At 37.2% G+C, this 14,969-nt stretch overlaps 1 protein-coding gene across 1 annotated transcript in view; it reads left to right on the top strand.

Annotated features, from left to right (window-relative positions):
- The window catches only part of MYBPC1 (myosin binding protein C1), an 82,540-nt gene that overhangs the window by 32,458 nt on the left and 35,113 nt on the right, over positions 1-14,969 (top strand). Inside the window, exons 14-19 of the mRNA XM_046011783.1 lie at positions 1,705-1,829; positions 2,745-2,850; positions 4,085-4,251; positions 5,912-6,074; positions 7,011-7,117; positions 7,447-7,580. Coding sequence (XP_045867739.1) covers positions 1,705-1,829; positions 2,745-2,850; positions 4,085-4,251; positions 5,912-6,074; positions 7,011-7,117; positions 7,447-7,580 — 802 coding nt within the window. The remainder of the gene's footprint in view (positions 1-1,704; positions 1,830-2,744; positions 2,851-4,084; positions 4,252-5,911; positions 6,075-7,010; positions 7,118-7,446; positions 7,581-14,969) is intronic.

Genomic DNA, 14,969 nt, shown 5'->3' with positions numbered 1-14,969 from the left:
AGTGATAGCTATATAAATCTAACAGTAGTTTGACTCAATTTTGTGGGAATAAAAATATTTTAGTTATACCTTTTTAATGCAAAATCATATGGAGGGAGAGTAAAAACTTTTCATATATTTTGGAACCATTAAAATTATCATGCTATATAAATACAACCTTGCTTTTTGTTTTAATTCTATGCAAACTATTTTTGAGTGATTCCAATTCCAGATGTGCCAATATATGTTATATGGGATTATTGTCAAATACAATGTCAAGAGCATTGTCAAACGTCTCCCAATTTTTATTTTTTTATTTTTTTTAAGATTTTATTTATTTATTTGACAGACAGAGATCACAAGTAGGCAGAGAGAGAGAGGAGGAAGCAGGCTCCTGCTGAGCAGAGAGCCCAATGCGGGGCTCGATCCCAGGACCCTGGGATCATGACCCGAGCCAAAGGCAGAGGCTCAACCCACTGAGCCACCCAGGCGCCCCTCTCCCAATTTTTAATATAAAATTTTGAAATACATATTTGATATAACAACTGGAAATAACACCTTACAATTAGAGAACTTATGGTTTTCCAGAAGAGCATCTAAAGCCTGTGTTTTATTTTTTGGCCCTCTCTCAAATGAAGGAAACGGACTAATCCCTAATGTCTGATGGTATTGCTAGTCTATTATGAAACTACTTTACAGAGATCCTTCTCAGCCTGAGAGATTTTCAACTCCAGTATATTTTTTTAAGTTAACAGGAGTCACATGTACATTTACAAAAGACTTTAATCCTGAAAATGTGTCACTTCTGGAATACATTTAGGTGGTTTCCAGTTTCTTAACAGGGCCATGCCTACAGAGTGACTTTGTGATGATAATGTTTAGTCTGATAAAAATCTCTTGAAAGTGGCTTGAATTTACCAAAACCACAATTTAAATCAGTTATCTTTATCTAGAAAATGTTGTGTAATGCTTTATTCTTAAAGTGTTCAATTTGAGAATTTTCCAAATGAGAACTTTTTTGTTAGTTTGCTATAATGCCCTAATATACTTACCCATAATCTAGTCACGGACAATTAAATTTTGTGATATTCCTAGCTTTTAGTTTTTTGTTTCCAAATGCTCAAGTTCTTTTTCAGTCGGTGCTTACTATGATATGATAACAGTAGTTCTTAAGCTCATTTTAAAAGACCATCATATTATGTAAAATTACCGCCTATGTTAGTGATTAAGTTCATAGTGTTGCTTAAACCGTATAATCACTTATTCACGTAACAAAATCTGTTGTGACACTGCACTAGGCAATAAATCAATGAGTACGATTGAAGCCCTGTCTACCTATAAAGTAAAAGAGCTGGTCCTTTAAAAAATTTACAGGGTTCTAAATCTCCCTGACAACCCCAGCCAACCCCATTTTCCAGCAATGGGTTAAAAAAATTAAATAACAAATATATGAGTACTAATTTATAGATGAAATGAAAACCTTCTATAAAAATACAAAAATTGTATATTATATGTAAATATGCATATGTATTACATTATGCATTAGAAAGATAACAATTGGCTTCATGTTTTCTATTAACTACGTAGGATGTGCTACATAAATTACAGATCAAAATTATATCCCTGACTTTCAAACATTACTGAATTTTAAGCCAGATTTGCTGGTAATAAAGCAAAGAATAAAATCAAGTTCACAAACTGTTCTCTCCCTCCTATTTAACACAGATACATCTTTGAACATAAAGGATGTGAAAGAATCATGTTTATCAATAACTGTGCACTGACTGATGATGCAGAGTACTATGTGACAGCTGGTGATGAGAAATGTTCCACCGAGCTCTTTGTGAGAGGTAAAATGAAATCTCTTACTGTAGTTTTGAACAGCTGTGGCACTCTTCCTCTGAGGGGTAGTAATCAAAATGAGCATGACAAGGTGAGCTCTTGAGCTCCAGAGCAGAGGTAATAGTACCTCTAGAAATGGGTTAGCCTGGGTGTTAGATTGACTCTGCCTGGAAGCTTCTCTACACCGGCAGTTATTAATTAATAATAATTAATTATTATTATCCTAAGTCATCCCAATTAATCGTCAAGTTTGTTGAAGACTAGAAAATCTGAGGGGAGAAAAAAACTGGTGAGTCAAAATGCCTCATCTTTTGACTCAAGCAAGTGGTATATAATTATTCTGGATATAGTATCTAAAACCCAACAAACTCTACTGGATAGTCCTCATTTCACACATTCAGCTGATCACAAATAGATTTCTGTTGAAACCAGCTTCATTAATAAAAGGGTATCAATGTTTGACACTGAGGGTGCTGAAGATGATCATTGACTTAAACATTGTGAAAGAGCCTGAGGGTATCCATGAACCCTCTCAATACAGACAGCTCTGCAATCTCTATCATCCATCTAGAACCAGAATCAAAGAATCATATTGTTATAGATTCTCTTTCATCAGAAATTCCTACAACATGGCTAGTCATTTGCCAAAAGAAGGATATTTGATACATGTTTTGCCTGTTTTCCAGAACAATAATTGTTTTTGATTTGAGGAAATTAAGAAAACCTACTCAGGGTTACCAGCTATTTTGCCAAAAAAAAAAGCTGTAAAAAAAAAAACAAAAAACCCACCGACTATCTACCATCATCTAACCCTATGGTAGATGATACTTTCTTACTGTTGGTCTTTAATCTGTGAACAAATCTGTGGTCATGAGCAGGTTTTGAACATTTAATGATTCTGATTCCCCCTTTTTTCACACTAGAGCCTCCAATTATGGTAACCAAACAGCTGGAAGATACGAATGCTTACTGTGGGGAAAGAGTGGAATTAGAATGTGAGGTGTCTGAAGATGATGCCAATGTGAAATGGTAAATGGCTTTCCTGAGGTCTGTCCATTTTTAGTAGATTAAAAAAATGTGCCTTCATGGATTGGAGAACAGGAAATGACTTTTACACATATGAAAAGAATTGCAATCTCATTTGTGTTCGTAGAAGTGGTAACTAAAACTGTGGAGAGACTTGGGGATTTTTTCACCTATGAAGCTGGAAAGCAATCCACAAATCTAGATTGGTAATGTAGGGAAGTAGGCACTTACTAAGAAATGGGTGATTTACAGTGGCCGGGTCTGTTACACTCTAAATCCGGTGGATGTTCCTAGAAAAACTTTTATACCGTGCTTACTCTCACTATGGCATGCTGGCAACTTACATGAAAAAATATACTTACATATATATTTTTCATTTAATTCACAGTTACTTATTGTTACAGTACCACAGGAAAATATTTTAGACTAAGAATCACCGATTACTTTAAAGAATAAAAGCATTTCTTTTGTCTGGATAGGGAATGTTTTCTCAAGTTCTATATGAGTAACCTCAAAATTAAAGCTAAGAGTTTCAGAATCCTAAAATGGAATCGTTTATTAAGAAGTATAGTAAATTACACCCCATGTATATGTGGTAATTGACACAGAGTAGAATGTTTATTCTAATCTAGAATCATAGCTAACTTTAAAACATATTAAATGATGCTGTTCTTACTGGTGTGCGTCAAGAGGTAAAATCCACTCTTGGCATCTTCACTGGATTGATCTTGAATGGGAAGAAGGGACTTACGTTCTTCTAATGTAATTTTTCAGACAGTACTTGTTACATTATTAATCCATTTGGTATAATGATCCATACATTCTTTTTTTTTTTAATATTTTATTTATTTGACAGAGAGAAATCACAACTAGGCGGAGAGCCAGGCAGAGAGAGAGGAGGAAGCAGCTCCCTGCAGAGCAGAGAGCCCAATGTGGGGCTCAATCCCAGGACCCTGGGATCATGACCTGAGCCAAAGGCAGAGGCTTTAACCCACTGAGCCACCCAGGCGCCCCTGATCCATACATTCTTTAATTCAACAAATAGTTCTTAGATCCCAGGATATAGCAAAAAACAAAACAAAACAAAACAAAACAAAAAACAAAAACCACAAAAAACAAAAAACAAAACCAAGACCAAAAATGTCCATCTCCTAAAAAAGTTTTATAAAGCCTTTATAAAGCTTTCAGCTTTATAAAACTCTTTTTAAAATTTATTTTATAATCTATTTTAACTCAGGTTTAAGAATGGTGAGGAGATTATCCCTGGTCCAAAATCAAGATACCACATTAGAGTTGAAGGCAAAAAACATATTTTGATCATAGATGGAGCAACGAAGGCTGACAGTGGAGAATATTCTGTAATGACAACGGGAGGACAATCGACTGCTAAGCTCAGTGTCGACTGTAAGTAAGATGTCCTTGGGTGTCTTCCAAGTCGGCTAACTATTGGTGTTGCATTTGTTAATTCAATTTTAATTGCAACTATTTGATTTCTACTTCTGGCAATATGTAAAATTGGATTCCATCCTGAGTGTCTATGTCACATTAGTCAGGGTCTCTGAGATAGAAACCAACTACTCAATTTAATAGTAAAAATAGGGGGATGGGATAGGGTGGCTGGGTGATGGACACTGGGGAGGGTATGTGCTATGGTGAGTGCTGTGAAGTGTGTAAGACTGATGGATGATTCATAGACCTGTACCTCTAAAACAAATAATACCTTATATGTTAATTTAAAAAAGGGGGGGGAAACAGTAAAACACAGTTTTGGGGAGTATAAAAATCACCTTCCAGAGAAGTTATCCAAATAGTTAAGAAATGCTTTAATCCCAAGGCCACATAAATAGATGGTAAATACTTAGATGTCATATAAAATCCTGATGTTTGCAAAACCCATGGGTGATTTTGCTATCTATTCATCAAATAAACATTCAACATTCTGCAATTACATTTGGAGTGTGAAGACGGTTGCTCAAACTAAGAAGGCTCAAATGAGAACATTGTAAGAAATTATTTGCTACCAGGATCCAGAGGCATACAAAAATTTATGTACTTCCCCAAATGCCCCCAAATAGTAGTCAGTCCTCAACAGCAGAGTCTGTCTCTTCCAATTAACCATGAGAATTAAAATAACAAATCTCCCAGGAAGTTTGGTAATACATGAAGAGCAGAAATCTTGCTTCCTGACTTCTTTCATAGTCCAGTTGTGATCCACAGGATCCCTGGATTATTCAGAGGTTATCTCAGTTACACTCCTTATGCTTCACAGAACTGCGGCCATTTTAGTTTACTATGAAAAAAGTTTTTCGACCATAGGCAGATCCTTACCTGAAATTTGTTTCATTTAAAGCAATTACAAAACAAAAACAAAAACAAAACACACCACACACACACACACCACACACACACAAAATAAGTAAGTAAAGCAATCACAGTCAGTTCTGCTATACTGCAACATAGGCATTTCTAAAATCATTGAGCTATATGAAGTCATGCAATAAAACCACAGGACTAATGGGGAAGGTGAGGTTATGGGCACAACACTCAAAAATTTTGTCAGCTGTACATAAAAAAAAAGAAGAAGAAGAAGAACCCACTAAAAAAACCAGTATCACAGTTTTACACATGTCAAATAGTTAATAAATATGGCACTTTATATTAAACGAGACCTGGAATTTGCTTGGGTAAGTGGTGTGGGGAGTGTTGCTGCTAGTGAGCCACTGTGAAGTGATGGAAAGACGTTATTTGAAATTGGATGGACAGTGGTAATTTCAGATGTGCATGAGTGTGGCTCATACGACATGGGTGAATTCAGAGAGCTGATAAATGTTTGATGTGTGTGTGAGTGCATTTTTGCATTCTTACCTGGCTCAGTCAACTGGGTGCCATTTTCTCTTTTTCATGAATCAAATCATGCATCATCAAACACAAAATTTTTGTTATTTTCCTGTTGCCCCCTAACATATCAATTGTACTGGAACACATTTTCATTTTCAAAACAAGAAACCATCTTGGCCTCTCCGGAGTTTGAGTTTGGCACCTATAATTATCTATTTTTCTGTAGTGAAACCTCTGAAGATTTTGACACCTCTGACTGATCAAACTGTACACCTTGGAAAAGAAATCTGCTTGAAGTGTGAAGTCTCTGAAAACATAACAGGAAAATGGACTAAAAATGGCCTACCTGTTCAGGAAAGTGACCGTCTAAAGGTTGTTCACAAGGGAAGGTAAGCAAGTCAGGTGACCCATAAGGGAGGGCTGGTCCCCATACATACTCTCTTCACTTCCTAAATTATATATTTGATGAGGATTGGAGAGTTGTCCTAAAGAGAGGATCTGTGTCTGGTTCTTTGCTTCCAAATAGCAAGAACATGTGATTTCTCTGTTGTACGTCCTGTCCTACCAATGAAACTTTATCTGCACCTCGTGGCTTTGTGCTTTGTCTATTCAAAAGCCATTAACTGATTCTTTCCATTTAAACATGAGGTTAAAGGACTGATATAGTCATAGTGAAGCAATGAATCAAAATGGATTAACAGTCCCTAACTAGTAAGTGTCATGTGACCTCCCACAATTTGGGGGGTGGACATAATACCCCGGAATCTAGCTAATATCTTAAAAGGCAAAAGTTCTTAACCCTGGATCTATGGATCCTAGGAGATCATGAATCCTCTAAAGCAAGGTCTGTGTATACAAAAATACACACTTTTCTCTAGAGAGAGGATCCATGATGTCCATCAGATATTCACTGAACCCCTCCCCCCAAGAGAGTTAAGAACTACTGCTTTAGATTTGGGATAAAAAGCCAAGGTCAAGATTATTCTTGGTAAGTTCTTAAATCTTAAAGTGTGGCACTAGTGAGATGTTATATTTCAGTCTTTTTTAAAAGCTATATGATGAGAAAAGAATAAGGGACTTTTGCATACATGATAAGCAGGTTGTATTTGTACAGATAATTTCATATACTCCAAAATGAATGTTCAGTGTAGGTCAATAACAGGATAATTAAGCCTTCACATTCATATTCTCTCTCGATTTCCTCATCTTTCTCTCCAGCTAGCACTAAACAATTTAATCAGATAAAGGCCAGGTATCTCTTCAGTTGGGCAGTAAACCATCTAAATCTTTGTAAATTCTTAGAAATGTTTTTCTTGTTTCCTTAGAATCCACAAGCTAGTGATAGCCAATGCTCTCACTGAGGATGAAGGTGAATATGTATTTACACCAGATGCCTACTCTATTACTTTGCCTGCCAAAGTTCATGTTATTGGTGAGTAGATGAATCGTTGCAGAGTTTTAGATTCATGTTTTGTTGTTGTTGTTTGCTTACCTTGGAAATATAACACACACAAAACTGTGATATTTAAAGAAAAAATGCATGAATCGGTATGTCATTAATCGTAATAGTTGATTCTTACGAAGCCTTATAGTGAAGTTGTTTTGCAAGGTCCCTGGCACCTACTACTTTGACTCCTCTTATATTCTTTTTAGCCAGATAAAATATTGGTTACTACCAGTATTTACCACTAGGAAAGTACTAGCCCAGATATTCACACAGAAATGATTGTCTGGTAACAAAGGCTATGTTTAATATTCTAGATCCTCCTAAGATCATCCTGGATGGTCTTGATGCTGACAATACAGTTACAGTAATTGCAGGAAGCAAGCTTCGACTTGAGATTCCTATCACTGGAGAGCCACCTCCCAAAGCCATTTGGAGCCGAGCAGATAAGGTTTGTTTTGCTTACACACACACACACACACACACACACACACACACACACACAAACTGATGATCACACTTCCCATTTTCAATTAGTCAGATGAAAGAAGAAAGCAAATATATACATAAGGGTTCAGTAGAGATATAATTCCTTTGATTAAGGAAGATGACTAATTTTCATGTAAATATAATCATCATTCATTTACTTTTCGTATTTCTAACTATTTACTATGTGACCAGGCAGGTTTGTGTCTGTGTGTGTGTTTGTTGTTGTTTGTTTGTTTTTCACCAGGCAACTTTTTATGTATAGTGAACAAGATCCCATTTTTCATTCTTTTTTAAAATTCCTTTTTAAATTTAAATTCAATTAACATAATATATTCTTAGTTTCAGAGGTAGAGGTCAGTGATTCATCAGTCTTATATAACACCCAGTGCTCATTACTGTGCCCCCTAATGTCCATCACCCCGTTACCCCATCCACCTCCCCTCCAGCAACCCTCAGTTTATTTCCTATGGTTAGGAGTCTCTTACGGTTTGTCTCCCTCTCTGATTTTGTCTTGTTTTATCTTTCCCTCTCTTCCCCTCTGATCCTCTGTTGTGTTTCTTAAATTCCACATATTAGTGAGATCATATGATAATTGTCTTTCTCTGATTGACTTATTTCACTTGGCATAATACCCTCTGGTTTCAGCCCTGTCATTGCAAATGGCAAGAGTTCATTTTTGATGGCTGAGTAGTATTCCATTGTGTATTACACCACATCTTCCTTATCCATTCATCTGTCCATGGACAACTGGGCTCTTTCCATAGTTTGGCTGTTGTGGACATTGCTGCTATAAACATTGGGGTGCAGGTACCTCTTTGGATCACTACATTTGTATCTTTGGGGTAAATGCCCTGTAATGCAATTGCTGGGTCATACGGTAGCTCTATTTTCAACTTTTTGAGGAACTTCCATACTGTTTTCCAGAGTGGCTGCAACAGCTTGCATTCCCACCAACAGTGTGAGAGGGTTCCCCTTTCTCTGCATCCTTGCCAACATCTGTTGTTTCTTGGCTTGTTAATTTTAGCCACTGACTGGTGTGAGTAGTATCTCATTGTCCTTCTGATTTGTATTTCCCTGATGCCAGGTGATGTGGAGCATTTTTTCATGTATCTGTTGGCCATTCATATGTCTTCTTTGGAGAAATGCCTGTTCATGTCTTCTGCCCATTTCTTAATTGTATTATTTGTTCTTTGGATATTAAGTCTGATAAGTTCTTTCTAGATTTTGGATACTAGCCCTTTATTTGACATGTCATTTGCAAATATCTTCTCCCATTCTGTCCTCATCTTTTGGTTTTGTTGACTGTTTCCTTTGCTGTGCAAAAAGCTTTTTATCTTGATGAAATCCCAATAGTTCATTTTTGTCTTTGTTTGCCTTGCCTTTGGAGACACGTCTAGAAAGAAGTTGCTGCGGCCAAGGTCACAGAGGTTGCTGCCTGTGTTCTCTAGGATTTTGATGGATTCCTATCTCACATTTAGGTCTTTCATTCATTTTGAGTCTATTTTTGTATATGGTGTCGGAAATGGTCCAATTTCATCCTTTTGCTTGTGGCCCATTTTTCATTCTAGTGGGTATCACAGAATGGAGTGGAAGAGAAATAGGCAATAAATTATTAAATAAGTAAATGAGCAAAATCACTTTGGATAGTAATAAGTGCTATGAAGATTTTTTTTATTTTTTTTAATATTTTATTTATTTATTTGACAGAGAGAGATCACAAGTAGGCAGAGAGGCAGGCAGAGAGAGCGGGGGGGGGGTAGGCTCCGTGCTGAGCAGAGAGCTCGATGCAGGGCTCGATCCCAGAACCCTGAGATCATGACTTGAGCCGAAGGCAGAGGTTTAACCCACTGAGCCACCCAGGTGCCCCTATGAAGATTTTTTTTTTAAAGACAGAGTAATATGATTAGCAAGTGATTGTGAGGTAAATGACAATAGTCTTTCTGAAGAACAAGGAAGTGCTCGCTTCGGCAGCACATATACTGAAGAACAAGGAAACCATTATGTGACGATCAAAGGAAAAAGATTTCTGGGTAAAGTCAGTGCAAGTGCAAGGGACAAGAGGAGAGGAGAAAATGAGCTTGATGTGTTGAAGGAGTTGGAAAAAAGCTAGAAGTTGAAGGAGGTGAAAAAAAACCAGGAGTTGAAGGAGTTGAAAAAAAGCCACTCCGCATCAGAGTGAATGACAAGGAGAATAATAAATAAGGTTGGAGTGGTAGAGTAGTACTAGTTCAAATGTCACTCTTTGGCTCCGTATAAAATGTATTATAGGCAGTAAAACTATCCCATATGGTATTATAATGATGGACATCTGTCATTATAGATTTGGCAAAACCCGCAGAATGTAAAACACAAGAGTGAACCCCAATGTAAATTTAGACTTTGAATGATAATGATGTGTAAATGTAGGTTCATCAGCTATAACAAATACACCACTCTGATGTGGGATGTCAGTTGTGGAGGAGGTTGTGCATGTGTGGGGAAGGGTATCTGTGAGAAGTCTCTGTACTTTACACTCAGTTTTGCAGTGAGTCTAAATTTGCTTCAAAAAGTAATTTATTGTGGCACCTGGCTGGCTCAGTTGGTTAAGCAACCGACTCTTGATTTCCGCTCAGGTCATGATCTCAGGGTCATGAGCTTGAGCCGTGTGTTAGGCTCCAATCAGGACATGGATCCTGCTTAAGATTCTCTCTCCCCCTCTGCCCCTCAACCCCACTCTCTCTTTCTTTAAAAACAAAACAAAACAAAACAAAAAAAGCCCAGAAGAACAGGAAGAAGAAGAAGGGGTGCCTGGGTGGCTCATTTGGTTCAGCATCCACTTTCAGCTCAGGTCATGATCTAGGAGTCCTGGGATCAAGCCCCATGCGGGGCTCTCTGATCATTGGCGAGTCTGCTTCTCCCTCTCCCTCTGCCCCTCCACCCTGCTTGCACTCTCTCTATCTCAAATAAATAAAGTTTTTTAAAACAATAAAAAAATTTTAAAAATAATAATTTATTAATCAAAAAAATGAGTTTCTATTTTTCTAGTGGAAAAAAAAAAAAAGAACATCATTGAGCTTTGGGACAACCTCAAGCAGGGAAATATATGTGTATTTGGAGTCCCCGAAGAGGACAGAAGAATATGTAAAGAAATAAGGATCAAAATTTTTCCAATTTGATAAAAACTAAAATTTAGGTACAGTAATCTCATTAAAACCTAAGTACAAGGAACATGAATAAAACCACATCAAGACCCATTATAGTCAAATTGCTCAAAATCTGTGATTAAGAAAAAAAGACTTAAGTAACCAGAGAAAAAAGTCACATTAAATGTATAGAAACAAAGACAACAGTGACAGCAGATCTCTCTAGAAGCAAGGCAAGTAAGAAAACAGTGGAGCAACATCTTTAAGGAAAAACTATCAACCTATATTTCTATGAATGCTAAAAAATTCCTTTTTTAAAAAAAGATTTTTATTTATTTATATTACAGAAAGAAACACAGTGAAGGGGATAAGGAGAAGCAGGCTTCGTGCCTAGCAGGGAGCCTGATGTGGTACTCAACCCCAGGATCCTGGGATCATGACCTGAGCCAAAGGCAGATGCTTAATGACTAAGCCACCTAGGCACCCCTGAATTCTAAAAAATTCTACAAACTCTAAAAAAAACCCTATCAGTCTAGAGTTCTATACTGAGTAAAAAAATAATTTTCAGAAATGAAGGCAAAATAAAATTGTTTTCAAATATATAAAAGCTGAAAGAAATCATCACTGGTAGACCTGCACTACAAGGAATGCTAAAAGAAGTCCTTAAGGGGTGCTTGGGTGGCTCAGTGGGTTAAAGCCTCTGCCTTCGGCTCAGGTAATGATCCCAGGGTCTTGGGATCGTGCCCCTCATTGGGCTCTCTGCTCAGCGGGGAGCCTGCTTCCTCCTCTCTCTCTGCCTGCATCTCTGCCTACTTGTGATCTCTGTCTATCAAATAAATAAATAAAATCTTAAGAAAAAGTGCTTAAGTCAGAAGGAAAATGATGACAGATGGAAACAATTTCACAGAGGAACAAAGAACATCAGAAATGATAACTACATGGATAACATAAGAGGTTTTTTCTTATTATTTAAATCGCTTAAAAAGATTATTGACTCATTAAAAATAATAACCATACACTGTAGTATTTGTAACATAAATGCAAGTAAAAATTATGAGAATAGAAACATAAGGTCAAGAGGGGAGAAATGGAAGGTAGAATTAGGAGGGTCAAAAGGGAGGTATGCTATTTTAATATTACCAGAAGGTAGACTGAAAAACATGTATACTGTAAGCCCTAAAGGAACCACTAAAATAATAAAAAGTTATAGTTAATAATCCAACAAAGAACATAATATGAAAATCACAAAAAGTATTTAATTAATCTAAAAAAGGCAGAAAAAGAGGTATAAAGTACAGATGAAACAAGTAGAAAACAAATAAGGTAATAGAATTGCAAAGAAAAATAAATAAATTAGAGATTTCAATATTCTTCTCTCAGTAGAAGTAGACAGACCATCAGTAAGGCTACTCTGGGTTTGAAAAATAGTGGGAACCATATTGATCTAATTAGCATTTATAGAACACTCCACTGACACATGCAGAATGGGCATTATTTTAAAATTACATATGGTGGGTGCCTGGGTGGCTCAGTCCATTAAGCATCTGCCTTTGGCTGGGGTCCTGATCCTGGAGTCCTGGGATCAAGTGTCACGTTGGGCATTCCCTGCTCAGCAGGGAGTCTGCTTCTCCCTCTGCCTGCTGCTCTCCCTGCTTGTGCTCTTTCTCTCTCTCTCTCTCTGTCAAATAAATAAACAAAATCTTTTAAAAATATAAATAAATAGATAAAATTACATATGGAAAATTTCCAAGATAAATCATAAGCAAGTCTCAATAAATGTAAAAGTATTTAAGTCATGCAAAGTATGTTTCTTTTTTCATATTTGAAATTTTTTTTATAAACATATAATGTATTTTTATCCCAAGGAGTACAGGTCTGTGAATCGGCAGGTTTACACACTTCACAGCACTCCCATAGCACATACCCTCCCCAATGTCCATAACCCCACTCCCATCTCCCAACCTCCCTCCCCCAAGCACCCCTCAGTTTGGTTTTTGAGATTAAGAGTCAGTTATGGTTTATCTCCCTCCCAATCCCATCTTGTTTCATTTATTCTTCTCCTATCTCCCTCCCAATCCCATCTTGTTTCATTTATTCTTCTCCTATCCCCTTAACCCCCCCATGTTGCATCTCCACTCCCTCATATCAGGGAGATCATGTGATAGTTGTCTTTCTCTGATTGACTTATTTCGCTAATCATGATACCCTCTAGTTCCATCTACGTCATCACAAATGGCAAGATTTCATTTCTTTTGATGGCTGCATAGTATTCCACTGTGTATATATACCACTTCTTCTTTATCCATTCATCTGTTGAGGGACATCTAGGCTCTTTCCATAGTTTGGCTATTGTAGACATTGCTGCTATAAACATTCGGGTGCACGTGCCACTTCAGATCACTACGTTTGTATCTTTAAGGTAAATACCCAGTAGTGCAATTGCTGGGTCATAGGGTAGTTCTATTTTCAACTTTTTGAGGAACCTCCATGCTGTTTTCCAGAGTGGTTGCACCAGCTTGCATTCCCACCAACAGTGTAGGAGGGTTCCCCTTTGTCCACATTCTCACCAGCATCTGTCATTTCCTGACTTATTAATTTTAGCCATTCTGACTGGTGTGAGGTGATATCTCATTTGTTGTTTTGATTTGTATTTCCCTGATGCCGAGTGATGTGGAGCATTTTATCATGTGTCTGTTGGCCATCTGGATGTCTTCTTTGCAGAAATGTCTGTTCATGTCCTCTGCCCATTTCTTGATTGGATTGTTTGTTCTTTGGGTGTTGAGTTTGATAAGTTCTTTATAGGTTTTGGACACTAGCCCATTATCTCATATGTCGTTTGCAAATATCTTCTCCCATTCTGTCAGTTGTCTTTTGGTTTTGTTAACTGTTTCCTTTGCTGTGCAAAAGCTTTTGATCTTGATGAAATCCCAATAGTTCATTTTTGCCCTTGCTTCCCTTGCCTTTGGCAATGTTCCTAGGAAGATGTTCCTGCGGCTGAGGTGGAAGAGGTTGCTGCCTGTGTTCTCCTCAAGGATTTTGATGGATTCCTTTCTCACATTGAGGCCCTTCATCCATTTTGAGTCTATTTTCATGTGTGGTGTAAGGAAATGGTTCAATTTCATTTATCTGCATGTGGCTGTCCAATTTTCCCAGCACCATTTATTGAAGAGGCTGTCTTTTTTCCATTGGACATTCTTACCTGCTTTGTCGAAGATTAGTTGACCATAGAGTTGAGGGTCTATTTCTGGGCTCTCTATTCTGTTCCATTGATTTTTGTGTCTGTTTTTGTGCCAGTACCATGCTGTCTTGATGATGACAGCTTTGTAATAGAGCTTGAAGTCCGGAATTGTGATGCCACCAACTTTGGCTTTCTTTTTCAATATTCCTTTGGCTATTCAAGGTCTTTTCTGGTTCTGTATAAACTTTAGGATTATTTGTTCCATTTCCTTGAAAAAAATGGATGGTATTTTGATAGGGATTGCATTAAATGTGTAGATTGCTTTAGGTAGCATAGACATTTTCACAATATTTGTTCTTCCAATCCAGGGGCATGGAACATTTTTCCATTTCTTTGTGTCTTCCTCATTTTCTTTCATGAGTACTTTATAGTTTTCTGGGTATAGATTCTTAGCCTCTTTGGTTAGGTTTATTCCTAGGTATCTTATAGTTTGGGGTGCAATTGTAAATGGGATTGACTCCTGAATTTCTCTTTCTTCTGTCTTGTTGTTGGTGTAGAGAAATGCAACTGATTTCTGTGCATTGATTTTATATCCTGACACTTTACTGAATTCCTGGACAAGTTCTAGCAGTTTTGGAGTAGAGTCTTTTGGGTTTTCCACATATAGTATCATATCATCTATGAAGAGTGATAGTTTGACTTCTTCTTTGCCAATTTGGATGCCTTTAATTTCTTTTTGTTGTCTGATTGCTGAGGCTAGGACTTCTAGTACTATGTTGAATAGCAGTGGTGATAATGGACATCCCTGCCGTGTTCCTGACCTCAACAGAAAAGTTTTCAGTTTTTCTCCACTGAGAATGATATTTGCGGTGGGTTTTTCATAGATGGCTTTGATAATATTGAGGTATGTGCCCTCTATCCCTACGCTTTGAAGAGTTTTGATCAGGAAGGGATTCTGTACTTTGTCAAATGCTTTTTCAGCATCTATTGAGAGTATCATGTGGTTCTTGTTCTTTTATTAATGTGTTGTATCACATTGATTGATTTGCAG

The sequence above is a fragment of the Meles meles genome, chromosome 7, assembly GCF_922984935.1.
Source record: "Meles meles chromosome 7, mMelMel3.1 paternal haplotype, whole genome shotgun sequence".
Taxonomy (NCBI): Eukaryota; Metazoa; Chordata; class Mammalia; order Carnivora; family Mustelidae; genus Meles; species Meles meles.
Note: the sequence above shows the minus strand (reverse complement) of the source record. Positions and strands in the feature narration are given on the sequence as shown.